At 42.3% G+C, this 24,569-nt stretch overlaps 2 protein-coding genes across 2 annotated transcripts; one reads left to right on the top strand and one right to left on the bottom strand.

Annotated features, from left to right (window-relative positions):
* Positions 1-559: 559 nt before the first annotated feature.
* On the top strand, positions 560-4,892 carry prelid3a (PRELI domain containing 3A). Its single transcript, XM_077574541.1, has 7 exons — positions 560-869; positions 1,259-1,427; positions 1,515-1,604; positions 3,169-3,239; positions 3,323-3,425; positions 3,579-3,653; positions 3,757-4,892. Exons 1-6 carry the CDS (start codon positions 838-840, stop codon positions 3,636-3,638), a joined length of 525 nt encoding a protein of 174 aa, XP_077430667.1. The 5' UTR covers positions 560-837; the 3' UTR covers positions 3,639-3,653; positions 3,757-4,892.
* Positions 4,880-19,561, bottom strand: fbxo32 (F-box protein 32). Its single transcript, XM_077574537.1, has 9 exons — positions 19,300-19,561; positions 18,529-18,647; positions 18,265-18,314; positions 18,049-18,141; positions 15,878-15,971; positions 14,626-14,810; positions 14,370-14,552; positions 7,687-7,830; positions 4,880-5,898 (listed from the first exon to the last, which is right to left on the bottom strand). Exons 1-9 carry the CDS (start codon positions 19,410-19,412, stop codon positions 5,809-5,811), a joined length of 1,071 nt encoding a protein of 356 aa, XP_077430663.1. The 5' UTR covers positions 19,413-19,561; the 3' UTR covers positions 4,880-5,808.
* Between the last annotated feature and the right edge of the window lie 5,008 nt (positions 19,562-24,569).

Below are 24,569 nucleotides of genomic sequence, written 5' to 3'. Positions count from 1 at the left end.
TTTTAATCATTGTTACAACAACATTCTGATTATCCAGTTAATATATTTGTCAACTCCATTCTTTATTCAGAGTATAATAATTGTTGCATTCATTTAGACAGCCCCTCCCCCCCCCAAAAAAAAATAAAAAAATAAAAATAAAAAAATAAAAATATGAACACTATTAGTCAGTCATTTATCTAGAAAAAAAATTGTTGGTTGATTAATGGTACATAAAATAAAGATATTATAGTAAAAGAAAATTGTACATGTTCATTTTACATAGCCCTATTTAAAAAAATAATAATAATAATTATAATTTATATAATCAAACTGGTACTTATTTTACATATTGTAGTACAAATTGCATCCCTCACAACTGTGAGGCAGGCGTGTAAGCCACTGGATCACTGACTGTCAGTGCTCCCCAAGGGTTTAAATTATTGCATTTAAAGATGTCATTTTAATATCAGATGTGTTGCTCCAAAATTCCCTACGTTATGCTACACAATCAGACCGTTTTATTTTGAAAATCCAAAGGTGACTTGAGCATCTAAGTCAGGCTGACTTTACATTTGATGGCGATATTCCACCGGCTTCGCTCCTCGTTTTCCTCCTCCTGATTATAACACATCTGCCTCCTGCTCCAGTCTCTCCGGGTACAAGGATGAGCCGTTTGCAAATATTTCTTCTTCATTGTTGATGCTCGGAGGCAAACGAGCACCTGGACGTGTTGAACTGATGGTGGTGGTCCCAAGGCCCATACTGATCATACTCATATCGGGATATGGTTTGCTGAAGCCCGTGAGGCCATCGAGGGTATTCTGAAGAGACAAGGTCACTAATCTCGTTCGAAACATGAAGATTTGGAGCACAGAGCATGCGTTCAGGTATTGTACATTTTTTCTTCTTTTCAGAATTCCACATGAAACAGAGAAACAGTCACTGATGCTACAATGCCTGATACACAGGCGTGTGTGTGTGTGTGTGTGTGTGTGTGTGTGTGCGTGCGCGCGTGCGCGTGCGTGTGCATAAAATGGCAATAGATGTGAGTGTGAATTTGAATGTTTGTTTTAGTTTATCTGCTGTATACCGTGTGTGCCCTTTGAACAAACTACAACCACAATAGGAAACAACTTAATTGTCAAATGAATATACTGTATCTCTGGCTGGCACAAGGAGTTCAGTTATCTTTTGGTGCACCTAAAGTGTCTCATATGCTGTTTAAAGCAGGTTTTAGGAAAGGTAGTTAGTTTATGTTGTACGTGTTTGTGTGAAGTTATCCATGGGAGACAGTGATCAAGGCCGCCATGAGGAAGTACCCCAACCCAATGAATCCACACGTGGTGGGCGTGGATGTGCTGGACCGCAGCCTGGACGCAGAAGGACGTCTGCACAGTCACCGACTCCTCAGCACAGAGTGGGGCCTACCGGCGATTGTACGAGCGGTCAGTCATGCTATCACCATGCTCTGTTCACAGTATTGCTACTCGGAGACTTATGTTGATTGTCCTTTCTTGTTATTGTTTTTGTAGATATTGGGAACCAGCCACCTGCAGACATATGTGAAAGAGCACTCCATAGTCGACCCTGAGGAGAAAAAGATGGAGCTATGCTCGACAAATGTAAGATTGTTAGTATTGTGAAGATTTCAACCCTATTGTGGGCAAGGAATCATTTCACCATTACAGTGTTATTCAACCTATTGGCCCAAGGCATATAATTTACATTTGAAAAAAATCCTGGCATACTACCAAACATAAAGAATATGTATATACTGAATACTGATTTTTTTTCTCTCAATTTACTCACATCTTACTCCGTTGAACACAAAGCTATTATTGTATTATGATTATTATTCTGTTGTATAACTGGCAATAGGTGCATACAAAAGTTAATTGCCATCTAGTGGGAGAAGCATTTTATAGTCCTGCCAGTTTCTATATGACACTGGCATAGACAGATAACCAAAGATACATTATTTCTAGTAAGCAGATGATATTTTAGGGGTCATTGTGTGAAATTTAATTATTTCCCAAATGTGGGAGTTACTTGTCTGATGTAGTTAGTGGCTTTTCAAACTGGATAATTGCCACATCTCTGTCAACCAGTAGAATTAACCCCCAGCCAATTACAAAATAAAAATAGTGTTATTAAATAAATATCAGTAATTTTGATATGGTGAAACAGTAAATAATAAGAAAGAAGCAGATGTTAGCAATGACAATTGCCTAGTGTTTTAGCCCATTTCGGTTTTAGAGAAATTTACATGGTACACAATACACAAATATTTGTATAGTTCTTAAATCTTTTCTGTCTTAATTGTGTGTATTTTTCAAATAATAGCACTTTGGCAGTATTTCCCAACTTTTACTGAGCCAAGAAAAACTCATGGTATACAGTCAAGTCACAGGTATATACTGCAAAAGAACCTTCTTCTGCCATCTAGTGGAGGAACTTTTAATTGTTCTGCTTGTCACTTTATATCAAATTGAGTGATTTTCCACAGAACGCCTGTAGAGCTTTAACAAGTTACGACACAATAAACTGCTACGTGATTGGGAATTACTAGTCTATGGAATAGTTTATCATTTCAGTGTTTTAATGAGTGTCGTGTGTAAGATCTGACTTCAGTTGGCAGCCAACTCATTATGTGTGGCTAAATTACTCAAGACAACCTGACCAAATGAGAGAAAGTGTATACCACAAACCCGATGTTGGAGGTTTGGACTTAACAAGTCCGCAGCTAGGCAGTCGTACCATCAACTATTTACGACATCCACTGAATTTTTCCTTCTCAACCTCAGATTCCACTTGATTCATTTTGATATTTTTTCCTGAGTAAAGCAAAGAAAAACCTAAACCTTTTGGGGTATGTCAATGTCTATAGTTTAAACACATTATGAAATGGTCTGTTGTGGAAACCTTTTTTAATTATATAGCTGCTCTTTTCAGTCCACCTATACTTCAGCTTTCCACATTGCAAGCTCTGCTCTCTGTGTTTCCTGTGTTGTGGTAAATCTTCTATTTGAGATGCATCTCTTATTTGTTCTAATAGGCACGGCAGCAAGCAAGTAATTGGGGCATGACATATTTTAGCCACTTAAGTGCAGGCCCATATTGGAGAAATACCGTCACTTAAATGGTCCCATGTATTGAAATGATGGTGCATGTTGCTTTATCCCACAGATTACTCTTACCAACCTGATCTCAGTAGACGAGAGGCTCCTTTACACACCTCACCCAGACAACCCTGAGGTGTAAGTTTATTTCTTTCACATCCATCTATAGTTTATTAGGTGCCTTTTTATAAATGTTGCTGTACGTTTCTTGTTGTCCACAGCACCATCCTGACGCAGGAGGCCATCATTACAGTGAAGGGGGTGAGTTTGAGTAGCTACCTGGAGGGCATGATGGCGAGGAGAATGTCTGCTAATGCTAGGAAGGTAACACACACACACACACACACACACTTGCATATCGTTGCATAAAATTTCCTTGTCAACCTGCACGACCTTTTGTTTTACATCATCTGATGCTTTGCCATGTATGACGTTTGTCTGTCCTTTAATCTTCCTTTTCTCTTGGTGGCGCTCTAGGGTTGGGATGCTATTGAATGGATTATTCAGAACTCTGAAAGAGAAAATATTACTCTCTGACATTTACTACCTCTGGTAACCCTGAGCAACTTTCTTTTCCTCTGCTAAAACTGTATTTCTAATTCATTATTACATGTTTCTTCTAGCTCACCTAATTGTTAACACTCGACATTTGCAGGACCGCCACACTATGACTTGAATAATGCATGGAGGAGTCTCACACGGGTTTACCTGTGGCGTATGCACGAAGAGTGACACTGGTGGAATTGTGGTTTCAACCGGAGCAACTGCAAAGACCAACTTCTGCTCCAATTTAAAAAAAAAAAAAAGGACTTTGTGTGCAACACAATTAACAACGGGAAAGGGCACTTCTGCTTTTTGATGTATAAGACTTTGATGTAAAACTATTAGTCTGCAGCTGTGAATAACATGATTAAGATGTGATCAGGGATGTGATCTATACAATCGTGAATAATAAGAAACGGTTCAACTTTTGCAAGTGGCAAAATGTCGTCAGAAAGAAAGGTGCTTTTGATGTATTTAAAATATACTGCACATGAAGTATGAGGGAAAAAAACACAAGTAGTATAATAACTAGGGCGTTAATTCAGCTTTGCTTTCTCCAATGTGATAGGAGTTATTTTTTGCTTACATTATGACAAAACACCAGGTCACCTTTGGTGCAAAGTCAGGCAATGGTACCTCAAACTCTGCAACTGAGAGGACGGGTGAGAAAGGCTGGAGGGTGCAGTCTGAAAAGCGATTGGCTTCATAATGCTGCATGTGTGTGATCACTGCACACCCGTCATGACTTCGAATGTGTGTAGAACTACACTGTAGACCTGTTGGGAGACTAAAACGCAGTGTTACACAACAAAACATGCCTAATAATAATATTGAATAAGTATCAAGATTTTTTTGTAATGGTGCAAGCAGTGAATTATGCAACATTATGCACATTCTCTGATATTAAGTTTCAGTTCATATTATTAACTATTGCAACAAATTGTTTAGCATAACATTTGCAATCATGACTACATAAACTATAGATCGCCATCTGTTTTCTATAACAGCCACCTTTTCATGGTTATTTTCCATGAAACGAAAATGTCATGCTGACTTACTGCAGATGCAGTGGGTGTCGAATGTCAACTCTTCTACGTCTGTGACGAGTAGCTTGTTTTCAGAATTTTGACGCACTCTTGCAGTTTTCCATTTATCCGGAAGAGAGCGCTGTTCGCCTTTGCTCATGCTCTAGAAACGTGAGCAAAACACTTTTCTGTTGAATAAATACAAAGTGATTCTGAAAGTAAATATTTTATTTACACAACATCGTTTATAGAATGCATTGCATAGTATGTACATCAGTTGGTTGAGCATTGCTATGAGAAAGTCTGGATACAAGTTTTGCAATTCTTTCAAATCCCATTTAAACAAACTGATCTACTAACCCAAATTTTAATAAATATGCAGCATGGTTCTTTATCATGCAGGAGGCTTTAGGAAATAAATCAAGATGTTAATACACACACGCACAAACTCTCAGAATATACATATATATATTCATAATTGTTAAACAGCATCAGGATCTGGAAAAATTACCACTGTCAACACTACCAGTTTCAAGTCTTGCAATAAGGCATAAACAACTGCAATAGCAGCCACGGCATAAAATGAACAAAACATCAAAAATAAAAAAAGGTATCAAATCTTTATAAAAGTGAAAAAGTAAATAAAAAATCATGATGATGCACTGCCACACGGTTGCTTATATTTGACTTGTCTTCAGTACTGAAGCCTCTAGTGATAACAGTGCCAAACCGAACAACACCCTCTGTGCTTTAAACACTGTAAACCCAGTGTGGTCAGCTTTAGCAATAACAAATCACAAATTCACAGATGTACTCATGAATAACCTTCCAAATTCCTGTGTTGAAAAAAATCCTATCACAACAAATTCATATTTTTGCATTACCTCACTTCCTACTGCTCCCACTTCTTGCACAAGGATTATTATTGCTCCAACATTCCTTAGCTCTCTTTCACTCACTTAACAGTGACTCTTACCTTTAAAAAGTAAACAAACTAAAATCTCAATTGCATATTTGTCCCAATGCCTGATCGCCATAGAGTCTTGTCTCATCTGAATATATATGCTGGTGTAAAATATACAGGTTTATGTACAGTATGTACATTCTGTTCATATGTAATTCAGAGAGTGTGAGGGGCATCAGAATTTAAAAAGGTTGATGAAGTCTTGAGGGGACAGCGCCATGGTGCAGCTTTCTGGGTTGTTGGCAGTGCACGGATGATTTGTGTCCTGTGGGGGCAAATTGCAACACTTGAAATACTTTATACTGTAGTGTAGATTATAGTAGTGGTGCAACGGATCACAACAGTTATGGTTCGGATCAGATCACTGATCTGAGCCACGGATTGGATCGTTTTTCGGATCAGCAAAAAAAGAAGAAGATAAATAGTACTTTGCCTTCATTTATTTTGTAAAAGGCTTTCCCCCATTAAATAGAAAAAAGCAACAAAAAATGTCTAATATAGCCGTGTAGGATTTGGATTTAGTGTCTTCATTTATTTTGTAAAACGTGTTTCCCATTCTGAAAAAAAAAATCAATTCAAAAGCCCTTTAGGATTTAGGAACACAACTTTAAGTGCAATATAAGGCAGACACATTCTTATTTTATACATGGTACATGTGTAAAATAAGGTATTAATGGCTTAAAGTTGTGTTCCTACAATCTAAACGGCTATGTTTGACATTTTGAGTTGAATGTTTTTCTTTTTTAACGGGCAAAAGAGTTTTATAAAATAAATGAAGACAAAGTTCTATTATCTTTTTATATATATATATATAATGAAAAGACATCAAAGTGCAATATAAAGTAGCACGAAGGAACTTTTCAATCTTAACGAAATATTTTCGTAACTCTTTTGATGAAACATTGACTTAAAAATAGTTGAATGGTACCTTTGCCATGGCCTGAAGGGGTCTGTATCATTTTTACTGGCACTAAGCAACTTTGAGGAGGATGGTAGGAACACGGTCACACAAAAAAACTACAAATGTGCTGACTGCTTTATGGCATACGTCACTTCCCCCTTTACTCATTCGTTACAAAGATGGAAGTCGATTTGAATGTTGACGCACGATTACTCCTTTCCTGGCAAAAGCTGCAAAACAACTGAAAAGTTTTGTCTGAGGAGACAAAAAAGAAAAACGGAAACTACCTGGATAAAAGGACAGTCAAGGATCAACATCGGCCCGGCTTTCATTCGCTGGGGTGAGCTCAAAAATGACACCATGCACGTGTCCGAATGGGAAATGTGGTCTTCCTTCAGGCAGTCCATATGGCGCCGCCATAATTAACATAAACTGAAAGTTCCTTATTGTTGCTTTAAGGCACATTCCCTTACTTTAAATAAGGAGAGTGAATTACAAAGGAGCCTTGGTCTAGAATATTGAAAAAATTCAAGTAAGACAGGTACCAGCTGTCAAACTAATTTACAGCTACCAGCCAGGCACTCATCAATAATGCTAACAGCTAGCTGCTAGCCACTGCTGCCACTTACGTCGGAGACTTCCGCCGTATCATACAATGGCGTAATTAATTAGCACTTTCTTAGCGTACTAAATAAGCGATTGAATATAAGTTCGCGATAGCGTTGTGTTGATTGATGTTGGTCACAACATTAATGTCAATCAAAACTAAGAATGTCTAAAAGGAATGGCAAGCTAGCCATCATGCCACAATGTGGCACCCTTTCAAAGCAAATGTCTACTAAAGCTATTTGGATTGCCGTCAATGTATTATTTGGCAAACTTTATTTTGAAGTTACCCTGAGCGTAAGCAGTGTGTTGAGTATGTTTCAGCTTCCTTGACATGTCTGAATGATGTCTACTGTGAATGTGCACTTTGTTGTTGTCTTTCCCCCCCGGCAACCTTGTTGTTGTTTTTTCCTCAGCAACCAATCAGTGGATTGTGTGCGATCCGAACCGTGGGGCCTGATCTGAACCAACCACGGATCAATGCTGATCCATTCCACCACCAGATTATATAAATTTGAGGTGTAATATAAAAACAAATGTGTATACCTTCCAGAAAAGGATGTGACAGTGTGAGCAGAAGTGCAGCGTGTCGCTGTACTGCTCTCGGCGAGGATAACAGCGGCTCAGCTTGAAGTACATCTTCTTCCATTCCAAGTGACCTTTGTCTGACACAATCAGACGCTTTCGGATCTAATAAAGGAACAACACTTTTTAAGACATGACTTAATTAAATATATATATATATAAAAGAGCACTTTAGTTTTTGTTTCTTGCGCCACTGTCACAAAGTTTAAATAATCACAAGATTAAATAAATTCATAGTAAGTATACAATTTTAAGTAACAGCCAATATGGGTTTCGCGCCAATCACTCAACTACCATGTCATTAATGGAGATGACAAGTATTTCAACATCAGTCTTTGGGAGATGTGACTGAGGGTCTTGGAGAAGCGCTTATAGCAACTCGGTGGAAAATACTTGGGTCAAGCCTGTATCTTCTACACACGATTTAAAAATAATGCATAATTGGAAACTTTAAATGCATCATTGTGGGAGTACTTTTGTTGGAAACATACCGAATAGCTAACTTTTCCAGGTGAACATAAAGTGAAGCAAATATCTACATGAGGCAATATTTGCTCTATTGTGTTCATTTGGTGTCTCCTTTTGACAGCTGACACCGCGCCAAAAGGTTTGAATCAGTTACGTAATTTCAGGTCAGCAATCTCATTAGCGCGCATAAAGCCGCATACGTCATCAGCACGTGATCACGGAGGTTTGATCGGGGCTTTTGATACATTGTTTCGAGCAGTCTGTCTCACTCGGCTGACACATGCTCTGGAGTCTCAGTGTCAAATGTCCCATCTCTAGTTTAGACTTCCTCCCTTTTGGAGCGCCTTTAGTTTAACTTTAAATAGCTTTTGTTTTCTCACTCTCAACGAGAAACTTTTGTTTTGTTTAATAAAAGCTGTTTTAGCCTCAACCTCTAACTCTGCGTGTGGGTTCTAAAACTGCCACGTTGTGTCAGTACACTTAGGCCAGTATGGACCCAGCAGAGAGGGAGCAAATGGTCGCAGCAATGCGAGCTCAGGAAGCCCGTCTCTCCCAGCAAGAGGAGTTTCAGACAGCCATGGCAACGCGAATAGTCCAGCTCAGTTACAGGACGTTCAGGGTCGCACCAATAGCCCTCCTGCCGTGCCAGAGACTCAAGCAGCCTTGCCGATTCCGCCCGTGCCGTATACCGGGTCGGGGATCAAGCTAGCCTCCCCTGAGCGATTCTCTGGGGAGCCAAGACAATGCAAGGTATTTTTAACAGACTGTGACATTCATTTTGAGTACTCCCCCCAGGCCTTTCCCAAGATCGATCGGGTGGCTTTCATGATTTCCCACCTGACTGGGAGAGCCAGAGCCTGGGCCACGGCAGAGTGGGCCCGCAGTTCCCCACTTTGCGGCTCCGTCACGGAATTCCGAGCCGCTATTCAGAGGGTCTTTGATCCAGCCTGTTCCGACCGGGAAAAGGCCCGGCAGCTAAGCAGCCTAATACAAGGAAAGGACTCCGTGAGCGACTATGCCATCCGCTTCCGCACTCTCGCCGCAGAGAGTGGCTGGAACTCCACGGCGCTCTATGACGTCTTCCTCAAGGGCCTGGCGACGTCCATCCAAGAGCTGCTCATCTCAGTCGATCTGCCACCGGATTTGGACTCCCTCATCGCCCTGGCCATACGGACGAATCATCGGCTGCAGGAGGTGACGCAGAGCCGCGGTCGCCGGGCAAGGACGATGGAGGGATCCCCGCTCTCCCAAGCATCAGGTGTCAGCTCCTCTCGGTTCCTCGTCAGTTCAGCGCCAACCCGTTCCCTTGGGGCAAGAGGAGGAGCCCATGCAACTGGGCAGAGCGCGGCTTTCGCTGGAGGAGAGACGGCGCCGACAGCTGGAAGGTCTGTGCTTTTACTGCGGTAACCGAGATCACCTCGTGGCCGCCTGCCCAGCCAAAAGGACCCAAACGGTGAGTCAAGTTACGACTCCAGTGTCGGTCCCACGAAAACTCACTCCAGTAAGAATCATTCACCGCATCACTTCCACAGACCTCCATGCCCTGATAGATTCTGGGGCAGATGAGAGCCTGATAGACTGGGGGCTTGTGAGACATTTTGGAGCCAAGACTGAGCCGCTAATTAAACCCATTAAGGCTAGGGCACTAAATGGTAGTTAGTCACCATTACACACATCACAGAACCCATCCAGCTCCAAGTTGGCAAACATAAGGAGCACCTAGTTTTTCATGTGTTTCAGTCTCCTTCACAGACTCTGGTCCTAGGACACCCATGGTTGTGTGAACACAACCCCCATGTAAACTGGTTGACTGGCGAAGTTCTGGGATGGGGGAAGAATTGTGTGAGCCATGGGGTTGGTTCGCCAAATCGAGAAGTGGACATCACGACTGTTAATCACATTTCTGTTAAATCCTTCACAGACTCTGAATACCCAAATCTGAGCATCGTCCCTCCTTGCTACCATCACCTCCAGGAGATATTCAACAAGACCAAAGCCATGTCGCTCACACCCCATCGTGCCTATGACTGTGCCATAGAGCTGATTCCAGGTTCCACCCTTGGGAATGGTGGAACGCCTATATTCTGTTTCAGGACCAGAGAAGGCGGCCCTGAAGGAATACATCGAAACTTCCCTGAAGGCTGGACTGATTCGTCCTTCCTCATCACCAGCGGGAGCAGGTTTCTTTTTTGTGGGGAAAAAGGATGGTTCCTTACGGCCTTGTATAGACTATAGCCTCCTTAATGACATTACAATAAAGAACCGCTACCCCCTTCCTCTCATGTCTTCTGTGTTTGAAAATCTTCAACAAGCTACGATCTTTACCAAATTGGACTTGCGCAATGCCTACCATCTCATTAGGATTCGGGAGGGGGATGACTGGAAAACAGGGTTTAATACACCTAGTGGCCATTACGAGTACCTAGTCATGCCCTTCGGTCTCACTAAAGCTCCTGCGGTTTTCCAGGCCATGATTAATGACGTTTTGAGAGACTTTCTGGACCAGTTTGTGTATGAATATTTAGACGACATACTTATATACTCGTCAGATCTAGCCACACATCAAATCCATGTTTCCAAGGTTCTTCAAAGACTGCTTGAGAACAAACTATATGTCAAGGCAGAGAAAAGTGTCTTTCATGCCAAAACCGTCTCCTTCCTGGGCTTTGTCATAGCCCCTGGGAAGGTACAGATGGATCCGGCTAAAAGTAGTGCCGTGAGGGAGTGGCCCACACCTGATAGCCGCAAGAAGGTTCAGCAATTCCTCGGGTTTGCGAACTTTTACAGACGCTTCATCAGAGGGTTCAGCGCAATAGCTGCCCCTCTTTATGCCCTTTAAGCCGGATTTCAAGCACTCAAACAACGCTTTGTCACAGCACCAATGGCAGATCCACAGCAGCAATTTGTTGTGGAAGTGGACGCGTCCAATGAGGGGATCGGAGCTGTCCTGTCTCAGCGTGCAGAGAAGGATGGAAAGATGCATCCCTGCGCCTTCTTGTCGCGACGACTATCCAAGGCCGAGCGAAACTATGATGTCGGGGACAGAGAGCTTCTGGCTGTCAAGATTGCTTTGGAAGAATGGAGGCACTGGCTTGAGGGGGCGACGCATCAGTTTGTGGTCTGGACCGATCACAAGAACCTGGAGTACATATGCAAAGCCAAGAGACTTAACCCACGCCAGGCCAGGTGGGCGCTGTTCTTTAACCGTTTTTCCTTCTCTCTCACTTACAGGCCGAGGTCTCGTAACGTCAAGCCCGACGCCCTGTCCCGTCTCTATGACCCCGAACCTGCAGCTAAGGAACCAGAGACCATCCTTTCGCCGAAATGTGTGGTTGGAGCCGTGACATGGCAAATCGAGAGGGATGTTAAACAAGCCCAACGGTGAGGCAACCCCACCAAATGGATGCCCGCTTAATAGACTATTTGTCCCAGTGTAGCTTCGCCAACAGGTGATCCATTGGGCCCACACCTCGCTTCTTTCCTGTCATCCGGGAGTCCGACGGACAATGTACGCCATCTCCCGGCGATTCTGGTGGCCTTCCATGGAGCCGGAGGTCCGGGAGTACATCGAGTCCTGCTCGGTATGTGCCCGAAATAAGACATCCACCAGATCGCGCAAGGGCCTGCTGCAGCCCCTTCCCATTCCTTCCAGACCATGGGCAGAAATATCCCTGGATTTTGTCACAGGACTCCCCATCTCCCGAGGTAAAACCACAGTTCTCACTGTAGTCAACAGATTTTCTAAAATGGTCAGATTCATAGCCTTGCCTAAGCTTCCCTCAGCCAAGGAAAAGGCTGAGGTCATGATTAACCACGTCTTTCGAGTCCCTAGAGACATTGTGTCGGACCGGGGGCCCCAGTTTGTGTCTCATTTCTGGAGGGAGTTTTGCCGCTTAATCTGCGCCAAAGCCAGCCTAACCTCAGGGTACCACCCTGAGGCTAACGGCCAGTCTGAACGCCTCAACCAACAGTTAGAAACCGGTCTACGGTGCCTTGTCTCCCAGAATCCTGCAACGTGGAGCAATCACCTGGTCTGGGTTGAGCTTGCCCATAACTCCCTGCCTACCTCTGCCACAGGACTCACCCCATTCAAATGCATTTTTGGCTATGATCCCCCCTTTTTTGCTAACCTGGAGTCTGAGGCCTCTGTTCCTTCTGCCCATGCCTTGGTCCGTCGCTGCCATCGCATCTGGGCAGCCGCTCGGCAGGTACTGGAGCACCAGAGGGACAGAGGCAAGCGAGCAGCTGATCGGAAAAAGAGACCTGCTCCAGCATACCAGCCGGGGGGATAAAGTGTGGCTGTCCTCCAAAAACCTTCACTTGAAGGTGCCATGCCCAAAGTTGGCACCCCGGTTTGTGGGCCCGTACCCCATCTCCAAGGAGATCAACCTGGCCGCTGTCCGTCTTCGCCTGCCTCAGTCCCTTCGTGTTCACCCAACGTTCCACGTTAGCCAAGTCAAGCCAGTCAGGGAGAGTTCCCTGGTTCCGGCTCCTTTGCCACGCCGCCCCCTGTGATTGTGGATGGGGGTCCCGTCTACAAAGTGAAGCGACGACTGGCTGTCCGCAATCGGGGCCGGGGCAGGCAGTTCTTGGTGGACTGGGAGGGGTATGGGCCCGAGGAGAGACAGTGGATTCCTTTCCGCTTCATTATGGATGACTCTCTAATTGAGGACTTCTATAGGGATCATCCTGACCAGCCTGGGCCGTCAGGAGTCGGCCCTAGAGGGAGGGGTACTGTCACACCACAGTGAGGTTGTCTTGTCATTTCCTGTTTTATTTATAAAATTCTGGCTCCTCTTGTTTCAGGTCACTTGCCCTTCCTCGTGTGGTGTCAGTGTCAACCCTGATTCCTGATTGTGTCCACCTGTTTCCCATTACCCTCATGTGTTAAATGGTCTGTGTCTCCCCTGTCTTGTGCCTCCCCTGTCTTGTGCCTAAGTGTTTTCGTCAGAGCCACTAAAGCCAGTTACCGTCCAGAGCCTTGTTGCCCTGTTCCTTGAGAGAACTTTGGTTTGTAACTTTGAATAGCCACAGTATTGTTTTAGTTAATGGGTGATTTTTGTTTTGATTGTAGTTTAGACTTCCTCCCTTTTGGAGCGCCTTTAGTTTAACTTTAAATGGCTTTTGTTTTCTCCCTCTCAACGAGGAACTTTTGTTTTGTTTAATAAAAGCTGCTTTAGCCTCAACCTCTTTCTCTGCGTCTGGGTTCTAAAACTGCCACGTGTCAAATCCGTGACATTCACATGTTTTTGAGATTCACAAAGACATGTGCAATTTTCAGATCCACAAATATATCTGTGATTTTCTATTTTTTTATGTTGTGTATGCCTTTATCATGACTTACGATTTGTAAATGTTAAATTCTGTTTGCGAGTTGTTCAATGTGCGTTTATGGGTCAACGGGCACACGCATTATTTTTTTTTTAAACAAACATCACGCTGTTTCAAGATATTCACAAGCAGAGCAGTTCTAAACATTCACCATTGAAAGGTCATGCCTCATCTGTCCGCTAAGAGGCAGTGTTGCTGTCTATTGAACAGGACAAGCTGTCTGACGTTTCTCTTTTAAAACTGTAAATTGAAAGACGAGCCTTGATCTATTATGTGTTAGGAAACAAAATATCACTTTAATTTGTTTCCCCTCGAGCTTACGTTGCTTTGACAGGAAGATGGCCTTCTACTGTTAACTTTTCTTCTCCTAAGCCGCTAAAGCAGCAACAGCCAAAGAGAAGGTCTTTAATATATTTATTGTATTTTGTTTCCCGACTTTTGTTAAACAAAGACATATGTGATATAAGAGCAGATAACGGCTAGTTTTCCATTTTTCAGTTTCCAATTTGTAGACAAGAAATAGGTGATGGCTCGTTCCCATTCAAAAGACTTCAACATTGCATCCTGACAGATTGAAAGTGTAGGGATAGCATATGAATGTTTGGAACTGACCTGTGTGTGAATATCTTGAAATAGCATGATGTTTGTCCCAAAAATAAATACGCATGCCCGCCCATGCACAAACACACATTCCACAACTCACAAGCAGAATTTAACATTTGCAAAAGGTAAGTCATGATAAAAGCATACACAACATTAACACAAACACGAGAAAATCAGATGTATTTGTGGATCTGAAAAATAAATAAGTTGTATGTTTACAGTTGTGCTGAATATCCACATGCCTGTCTGTCTGTGAAGTGGTACTGGCAGAGTCTCTTCCAGAGCAGGCGGTCCTCAGCAAGGCCCCCCAATTCTGGACAGACTTGTCCCAGGCAGACCAAGTCCCTGCCATCCGACAGACGCTGCATGATGTTCAGCTGCAGGCTGGCAGGCAGCTCCATTAGCGTCATACCCGTTGATCCTGGCTGAAATTTTTGGAATTACATAACAGCACTGTGACTGTAACCAGTGCATCTTTTTTTTTTTTTTTTGTCTCACCCTGTTGATCTGGATGTTGTTTAGCTGCTGCTGCCACTGCAGGATGTTGTCCATGCGGTGCACCCACATGTTTATGTTCCCCACCAGCACAGACTTGCCCATGTCCTGAACCAGACCGCACAGTGAAAGATACAGCGTTTGGAGAAGCTCCTTGATGGGACGCACGTTCTGCTGGTCTTCAAGCACTACGGCAGGAGTGATGAAAATGTCATTATGGACACTAAAGACAGATTCAACATTTGCTCAGCACCACAGAAAGTTTGTGATGTGTATATGGAGTGGTGGTGGGGTAATTTTGTGCTGTTAAATTTGGTCAGGGAGCTTCATAACAGAACCTTAACAAGCTCAAGAAAATCTCAAACTCTAACTAATTTTTATTTATTTATGTACCATCTAATAAGCGGGGATTCACAGCCAATAAGTGTTTTCCACAAAAAATGCAGTTTGCCCTGCCCCCACAAAAATGATGACAAAATAAAATTGTACAAAAATCTGGAAATAGGTTAGTCTGTGGGTCCCAGCATATACAAAGCAAAATAACTACACAGTAAATTCGGTATATTTTACTCTAAACTGAGTCTATTCAGTCCCACTCTAAACAGAGTAAAATTTACACTTGGAAGAGAGATTTTTTTTTAAAGTCACTCAAGGGTCGAGGAACAAAGCCACAACTTCCGATTGAGAGACAGCCAATCTACACCCTGAGCCATGCCGCTCCTACTGTGTGTTAGTATATTGCTCGTCAGCTGGAAACTTAACTCCAAGAGGTCTCCTTTTGGATATAAGCAAACAGTAGGAGTGGCATAGCTCAAGTGGTAGAGTGGCAGTCTCCCAAGCTGAGGGTTGTAAGTTTGTTCCTCAACCCTTTACTTAGGATTTCTGAGTGAAAGTTTTTTTTTCATGGGGTAAGGCAAATTCTCTCATACACACAAAAAATACTTTGAGTAAATTTTACTCTGAATACTTCCAAGTGTAAATTTTACCCTATTTAGAGTGGCACCAAATTGACTGTCTAGAGTAAAATTTACTCTACAGAATTTACTGTGTATAATTGGGACACAAGATCCAAATCATGTAGGTAAAGCAGTGCTTCTCATTTATTTATTTTTTAAAGATATATACATAATGTTTACACCTATCATCTTGCAAATAAACTATTAAATATTTCCACATAGCCCCTCGTCCACAATAAAACCCCTCAATGCAGTTTTGCTAAATTACTTTGATCAGAAGAGTAATAAGGCTTACTTACCTTTCTGCACCACTCTCTCTAAAATGTTCATGTAGTTCTTCTGAGCCACGCCGCTGAGTGAGGGCAGCTGTGACTTGGCGATAAGCTCCAGCAGCTTCAACAGAAAAAGAGGCAGGAAGAGGGAGAAAGGAGCATAAACTGAATGCTGTCATCTGAGAGACTATGTTCCACTGATTTGGTACTGCAGGGTGTTTTTGTACTGGGTTCATAAGTGAAGATACACATATGTACACACACTCCTGATAAAAATAGCTTGGCTGAAATCCACCTGGGATGAAACTCACTGATGAGTGTTTTCAGTGGGAAGAAGCTGCTGGGAAGCATTTGGCCCGTAGCCTAGGGAACTAGAAAGCTTGGCAAAACAAGCTTTAATCACTACCTGCTGATCATGTCAAGTGAATTTAGTGAATTATTTATCTGTGTGTGTGTGCGTGCGTGCGTGTAGTTATCATTTGCTTGCAAACGGCACGTACAGGATGGCATGGAACACATGCTGTGACATCATGGAAGAACATGTTTGACCTTGGACATGGTAAATGAGAAAAGTTGCACAATCACCGGACATCCTCATTAAATGAATTAAAACACACTGTATATAAAGTACTGGTTTTAATCATTAATCCTTTTGCTGACTTTTAAGTTTGTCTCCTTGCACCTTGCTAATTTTTTCATTCCTTCCTGCTGCATTCCTTCAGCCTAATCCTATGACCTTCGTCTTTTAGCAGCTCATTAAGCGCCCCGCGCTTTGTAGAGCAGCCGGGCAGAACAACGTGCGTTTTCGTATCTACTTTTAGCACCCGTGGCTCACCAAACTGCACTTCATAGTCTGACACTCATCTCACATTTTTTCACAAAGTAGATGGTAGTAGAAAGACTGCTTGATATTATCATGACAGTAGAGAATAAGATACAACTTTATGTTTCTCTCCGGACCCACTAAATGTCTCTTAACAAAGAATTTGATCTGTGAAAGTGAGTCGGAGTGAAGTAATCAGATGTAGGCAGAGGAAAGCGGTAACCCAGAATGTTGTGTTCAGACTGGACGATCGTGTTACACAGACATATTGTTAGCGTTAGCTCTGGAGGCTACACTAAAAGGTGTCCATTACAGATGACCTTCTATCGGCAGAGAGCTCCACTTATGATTGTAAGTAGAGTACTTGGCATGATGCAATGCAAAAAAATATTACAGAAAAAAATCAGTACATGTTGACATTAACTCTTTGACTGCCAAAAACGTTAAATAGCGTTTAGTAAAATCCTATGGAGGAGTGCCAAAGACGTTAAAAGACGTTTGTTTCAAAACAGAGGTGAAACTAACCATTTTCTATTGTTGATTACTCAAAAACGGAATAAGGTAGAAACAAACTTTTTTTTCTGATGAAAGATGAGAGTCCAATCTTTCATTTGGTAGTATGTGTGTTTCCATAGTCCAAACACATAATTTTCTGTGGACCTTGAAAGATCAGTCAAAAGATCAGCCAAAATGCTTAAATCGGCTGGCACCCACGGCATCCCTTTTCTGAAAACGTCTGGCAGTCAAAGAGTTAAGTGCAAAACACAGAGGATGTGATTCACAAGTTGCATGTGTTTGTGAGAGTAGCAGAGTCAGAATCACCTGACAACCAGCAGGTTGAATTTCATGAGGCCTGTGAGGAGGGGTCTCAACTCACTGCGCAGTTAAGCCCTCCCACACCAGCCCACATGCAGCTCACGTGGGTTCACATGTGGAAATGTTTTACATCAGTGGGCTTTGCCGGGAACAGAAAGGATAGTGGCTGCTATTTGACAATAAGGGTGTGAAGGTAAAGTTACTACGTTGGTTTTATTTGAGGCTTTTTAATCACTTTTTGTGACTTCAAGATGAACCTATTTTCAAACAATATACAGTATAAGCATTTTATTAAGTATTGTTGTCAAGCCGCACCAAATATGTGGGCAGTTTTTTTCCCTTCCAATATCCTGCTTTTGGAAGACATTATTTCAACACCCCCCTCCCTCCATTAGCATGAATTGCTATGACTCATACACACAAATATGCACTGGCTCGGGCGGTCAAAATCATCAGCACTGTCTGCACAACATTGATAAGGGACACACACTCTCCATCACTGTGGCTAATCCAAACTCATCAACAAACAAAGACAACTGTGAGAGAAGACAGGACTCACTCTGACGACATAATTGAACCTCCTCGTGTCCTTGATGGCACTGCAGAAGTCCAAGCGGTTGAAGGCTTCCCCCAGGGTACAATATCCATGGCGCTGGGAGAATTTAATTAACAGGGTATTAGGGTTACAAGTTACCCTCCGCAGGACGAATGAGTTCTTTCAACATGTTGACATGAGCAATGACAAAATGTTTTGGTAGCTAAGGTTATGCATTACCTCCTTGGTGCTTCCTTTATGAACATAAATCCACTTTTCCCTGTGGAAATCTGTGAGAAAGTGCAATGTTTGTATTAGTGGCCTGAAATAGAGTTTGTGACATGGTGGGAAATGAATCACAAAAAAACATTTTGAGCATCTAATGTCAATCTATGACTGGAAGCTATCTTGGGAGGTTTAAATTGCATCATTAATAAATCCAGACTCAACAATAACAGACACTGTTTAGTGACACAATCAGTCAGATGGTGGTGTGTGACTTACATGGGACCTTGGTGTTGTTGTTCATGAGGTCTTTTTTCCTCTTCTTGGCAGCCATGTCATAGCTGAGAGAAAGCAACAAGTTCTCCTTGATGAAACACTCCTGCTCTGCTTTGCAGAAGCTACAAAACCCACAAAAGATACATTTTTATTAGTTACACCAGTAATGGACAACAAATATGGACTCTGAGAAATCATCAGATGTGGTGCGGGAAATTATCCAATTCCACTTGAATGGTCAGCATATACTACAATTATTGTCTTTCTTCATCTAGATGCCAGTGACACATAGTGACAAGCAGAGCAAATAATGCTCTTCCACTAGATGGCATAAGGTAATTAACATGTGTACTGTCTCCTCTTTTTGTGACGTTTATGTTGTGCCCGATTTACACAAAATATGTGCCTGACCTCGATAAAGGTTGGGAAACGCCATACACTCTTAGAAAACAACACTTTGCGCCCATTTATATACTGGAAAAACATCTGGATTGCATTGTCCATGTTGTAACGTTGAAGACAAAATGTTCGTGGCAGAAGGAAATCAAATCCGTTTTTAAAGTGACTCACGCAGCGTTAATACGCTCGCTTGTGGGGTTATTATTAATAGGATGAGCGATTAGCAAAAGAAGAAGAGGCATGGAAATAAAAGGATCAGATAAGAACAACAAAACATGCGTGTATTTAATGTTACTGTCTTCTAAGTGTCACCTCTTTTTCCATCACGTTTTTCAAAACGTAATGACGTTTTTGGTTAGCAGGTTGATAACAAACCTCTCCACGGAGATGTTGTTGTTTTTGTCGTCCACCGTTGTCCTTTTCCATCCCTCCTCGGTTTTAACCCAACATTGTCCCGGCGACCTCCAGTCCTGTCCGAGGAAAGGCATCCTTAACTTGTTCGGGGTGGAGTAAATATGCTAAAATAAGTAAACAAAACACTGAACGCGTTAATATATAGCCCTCCTTGTTAGACCCTTGTTCTTCAACGTGTTGTTGTTCTTGCCGTGTTGTCATTGCGCAGCTTCTTAAATGCTCCCAGAAGCATGATGGCCCCGCCCACCTCGGTAACTTCCCTTGCAGCACGTGGCTTTGTTTATCTACTCGAGCGTTGCAAAACGTCGTGAAAGAAAAACACGCACGGAAACGCAACATCACACAAGAACGCCCTGATGACACGACATGCACGTGTTCATAAATATTAGTCGGAGATACGCTAGAAGGAATGTTTTTATGATTGCTCTATCTGCTTTGAGAGACCATTGGCATTATGTAACCGTCTCAGGCAGCTGGGACTATGAAGCGAGCAGTTACCTCGAGAACGCTCTATTAAAAACGAACTAACTTACTCAAATGTATTTAACTTTTATTTATTAATTAATTAAATCCATTAAACGTTTTCTTTGAATACACCCGATCCTTTTTTACAAATGGATGGGGTACAATATAAACACTCGGCCAAGTGTTTGGAGTTGTTGCTGATGATGACTCGGGCGAAAGTGTTCTAAAGAAACGCGTGCTTCGTTCATGTGGTACAAACAAAGACGACCCAAGTAGATGTGATTTTGAGGTCCTCTATTTTGTCAAATAATATTGATAATGAATCCATCATTGTTAAACTAACTAGTGGAGGATTATAATCAGAACAGTAAACGTGGAAAAACGGTTTGGGTAACGAAAATGGGCAAAATAGCAGTAACAAAAATGATGTTATCCTGATATTTCGTTTCATTAGAACACTCTAGGCCAGCGATGGGCAAACTCGGTCCTCGAGGGCCGGAGTCCTGCAGGTTTTGGATGTTTCCTTTCTCCAACACAGCTGATATATGATCAGCACATCAGCAAGCTCTGCATAAGCCTGATAAAGATCCTGTTGATTGGAATCAGCTTGTGTTGGAAGAGGGAAACTTCCAAAACCTGCAGGATTCCGGGCCTCAAGGACTGAGTTTGCCCATCCCTGCTCTAGGCAAAGTATGGGCCAGGGGCCACAATTGTCCGCCCACAATGTCTGACCCGCCTTCATAGTGACCATGTAGTCAAAGTTAAATGTAAAATATGCAGTGCTTTTATTTTGAAAATGGTGCTTTTTACCTTGTAACCTTGAATTCTCGCAGCATTTGTGAGTTCACTCCCAAGAATACATCTTGTACCCAGCCCATTGATTTTCACCGATCCGAACCACCCACCAATCACAGAGCAACATTGTGTTTGGGGCGGGATATGCAGCTTTGACGAAACCAGGAAACACGGGCACTGTATGAAACAAACTAACCTAAAATGGACGAATGGACATTGCAAATAATTCTGTTCTCACAGAATTACTCACCGTTTCCTTGTTGAATGTTGAACAGCAAGAGGCGCCTCGTGCATATTTAGCTGGTAAAGATGATGTTCGTACTACACCCCCCCAACAACGACAATGAAGACGACATTTTCATCCACGGCCGTGATTGGTCAAAACAAAGTTAGGAAGACTTGCACAAGATGCTGCATCGTCCAATGAGCTTGAAGTACTGTGCAGAATATCCCGCCTTTCCCGAGCAAATCACCGTGGAGCAGTCCCAGATTGATATTGTGGAGAACTCCGTTGAATGAATCACAATATCAACTTGGCTATTGCCAGGTTAGCACACATGTGGACGCTACTACAAACAAGGTAACAATGGCTGAAGTGTTGGCAACCTAGTAAACGTTTCACTATATTTATTTAGCGACTTTTCCGACCCCTTGGGTAAGTACTTTTCCACAAAAGACACTAGCAAAAATGACAATGCAATTGCAGATACTGTACAGATTGTTATTATACTTCATACTGTGTCATTATACATCTCTGTCTATAGAGATGCAGACGTCACGTGACTATTTCTCTGAACACGCCTCCCTGTGGCAGGAAAGTAGTGGTGCAGCGTTAATGGACTACAACGGCAATGAGGGCAAAAACTAGTCTTGCAGGGTTGGGTACATTAGCAACTTAGCAGCTGCTAATTGGGCCATGGCCGCCGTCTACAATGGCGAGGAGGGCTAAAACTAGCATTTATTCATCAACTTTTCGCCCAAGAGCATTGACAGTCACTTTGATGAAAAGAACATGATATGCATGCGCGAGGTGGATATGTTGGATTGCCGATGAAGTGTCAGGAGCGCTTTTTTTTTTAACTCGTCGAATTACCTCCTCTCTTACAAGTGAGTGCATTCAAATCTGATCACACAAAGGCTTTACAAGTTTGTACAATCCAGATTTATTTCCCCTTTTTTGTGGTCAAAATGCCATAGAAGTTAGCAGTTTCACGCAAGTCCATCCATCCATCCATCTTCTGCCGCTTATCCGAGGTCGGGTCGTGGGGGCAGCAGCTTTAGCAGGGAAGCCCAGACTTCTATATCTCCAGCCACTTCAACCAGCTCCTCCAAGGCGTATCCAGGCCAGCCGAGAAACATAGTCTCTCCAACGTGTCCTGGGTCGTCCCCGGGGGTCTCAACTGGTTCCTCTCAACGCGGCGGAGTAGCGGCTCGACACTGAGTCCCTGCCGGATGACTGAGCTTCTAACCCTATCTCTAAGGGAGAGCCCGGACACCCTGCGGAGGAAACTCATTTCGGCCGCTTGTATCCGGGATCTTATTCTTTCCGTCACGACCGACAGCTCGTGACCATAGGTGAGGGTAGGAACGTAGATCGATAAACTCAGCTCCTTCTTCATCACAACTGACCGATAAAGAGTCCGCATCACTGCAGACGCTGCACCGATACGCCTGTTGATCAACGATTCACGCAACTCTTGCAGTGTTATTTATGTATGTTAGCAACTTGGCAGCTGCTAATTCGGCAATATAAGCCGTAAAAAGTCTTCTTTATGGTGTTGGTCAGTTATTAATAGTATCTATTAAACCGTAGCAGCACAAATGAACAGAACTGATTATTTATCCCACATTTTGCGTGTGGTAACAGTGAGCAACTGCTGATTTAGCCACCATGTACAAAGTGCTCCATTGGCTTGAGCTGAAAGTCACAAAAAAGATTATTCAAAGAAAATTAAGCACAAAAATACAGGGTGATTCAAAGAGAATACGCCATAATTATTAGGCGATATTTCAAAAACGAAAAAACAATAGAAAATTCTAGCTTGAACACGTGTTGTACATACTTTCAAGTTTTTATTTTATGTTTTACAAGTGCTCAATGTTGCCACCACTGGCAGAACACACAGCATCAAGCCAATGTGAGAAATCCTCCAAAATGCGCCTCATGATGTTGCAGTCCACTGTGTTGATTGCAGCCATTATTCGATTTTTCATGTCATCGATAATGAAATGGATTGAATCACTGGTCATTTGGTAGTGGGTGGTTTGATTTGATGTCAATTTCACCGCTGCCGTTTCGTAATCTTTCTGGCGCCATTCAATTGAACTCGCATATCGGCTTGATGTTGTTCGTGCTGCTGGTGGTGGTCACATTAAGCACTTGAAGGTATGTATAGCGCGTGTGTTCAAGCTACAGTTAATTTATTTTTAAATATCGCATGATGATTTTGATGTATTCTTTTTGAATCACCTTGTACATTATTATATAATATAAGACAAATATAAATATATATTTTACCATAATTACAATCGATTACATTTTTAATGTTGTCATAAGTTGTTGGAACTGAGATTCACTTTAATAATGTTACATAATTTGTGGTCACACAAACCAGTCTTTAGAGAAATCCCCTTTTTTATGGCAATGTATTCCACTCAATATTAGAACAAAACATCTAGACATATAACAAGGAAGCTTGGAAGTGTATTCCCATGATCCTTAGTCACTCCTGGTAATATAAATAGATCAAGTTATCCTTCTCATTCGGCATGGGTATTTAGTTACATTGTGTATTGTGTGCGTTTGTTTATCTTGTAAGGAGTTTGGGGCCAACCCATTGTATTTCATTTTCAGTTTTTTTCACACTTTCTATTGTGCTGTAGAAGTAAAGATCTCTGCAGCACTAGGTCACCCCTCATTTCTCCAGTCAACAGACTCAGATTAGTGAAACCACATGTCTGTCTGCTCATGTAAAGTTCACTTCCTTAGTGTCCTGCAGCATAATAAGCATAGAAAATTCAGTGACAGGGGGAAGAAGCTACGGATAGCTTCCCATACTGTGTAGTGTGAGTGAGTCCATGTACTAGAGAGTAAAGGAATGTATTCATACATGTATGTCTGTATTGCGAGAAGGGCATTTTCAGTGTCTTCATAAGTCATAACACTATACAATCTGTCAAAACATACATGTGACCAGCAGCAGCACATGGTGTGCAACACTGTCTTCTTGGAAGAAGATCATCTCAAGTTTATGTGGGCAACATTATGAGTGTTGTTGCACTCCATCTGTTAATTTTCTGTTCATCACAATAGACTTCTTACAGTCCTGAAAATGTGACAATGGCAGAATATGTATGAAAATGGCTTGTTTTAATTATTTCATCATTTGATGCTCACTGTATGACTGACCGTTCATTTCTAATCTCATGCTTTTTTTGGAACGGTTGCTTCTACAGCTTAGTGTTGTGGTATTAATGCAACACCCCGATGTGGGCAAAAGGTCACACACATGCTTGATTCTTGTCTTCGACATCACATGCAGACACAAACTTGGACATTTATTAAGCATTGATTGCAGCAATTGCCACCAATTCAATTTAACAGTCACTAGGAAACAGATGTGCAACAAAATATACAGGTCAAATGTGTATATAGTTTCATGACTGAATGCATACTATGATGTAGACCAAACGACAAGATGGCACAGAAAGTCTCAACAAGAGTTCAGTCAACTCGTAACTGAAGGAAAACACAGGTTTGTGTTGAACTGTTTATGTTTGTTCAATAAAGAATTAAAAAAATGAGAAAAATAATCAATCCATCCATTTTCTTCTGCTTATCCGGGTTTTGGTCACGGGAGCAGCAGTTTAAGCAGGGTGAGCCAAGACTTCCATCTCCCCAGCCACTTCATCCAATTCCGGGAGGGGAATCACAAGACAATTCCCAGGCCAGCCGGGAAACTGTGTGTTTA

Source organism: Vanacampus margaritifer, chromosome 9 (assembly GCF_051991255.1).
Source record: "Vanacampus margaritifer isolate UIUO_Vmar chromosome 9, RoL_Vmar_1.0, whole genome shotgun sequence".
Classification (NCBI taxonomy): Eukaryota; Metazoa; Chordata; class Actinopteri; order Syngnathiformes; family Syngnathidae; genus Vanacampus; species Vanacampus margaritifer.
The sequence above is the reverse complement of the archived record's forward strand: the minus strand, read 5'-3'. Positions and strand labels throughout refer to the sequence as shown.

Coding starts and splice junctions, on each gene's coding strand:
- fbxo32 (XM_077574537.1), bottom strand. CDS start 19,412: ATGCCTTTCCTCGGACAGGACTGGAGGTCGCCGGGACAATGTTGGGTT. Junction 18,648..19,299: donor AACAACATCTCCGTGGAGAG/GTTTGTTATCAA, acceptor TGGGTTTTGTAG/CTTCTGCAAAGCAGAGCAGG. Junction 18,142..18,264: donor ATAAAGGAAGCACCAAGGAG/GTAATGCATAAC, acceptor AAATTCTCCCAG/CGCCATGGATATTGTACCCT.
- prelid3a (XM_077574541.1), top strand. CDS start 838: ATGAAGATTTGGAGCACAGAGCATGCGTTCAG. Junction 1,605..3,168: donor TGGAGCTATGCTCGACAAAT/GTAAGATTGTTA, acceptor TTTATCCCACAG/ATTACTCTTACCAACCTGAT. Junction 3,240..3,322: donor CACCCAGACAACCCTGAGGT/GTAAGTTTATTT, acceptor TGTTGTCCACAG/CACCATCCTGACGCAGGAGG.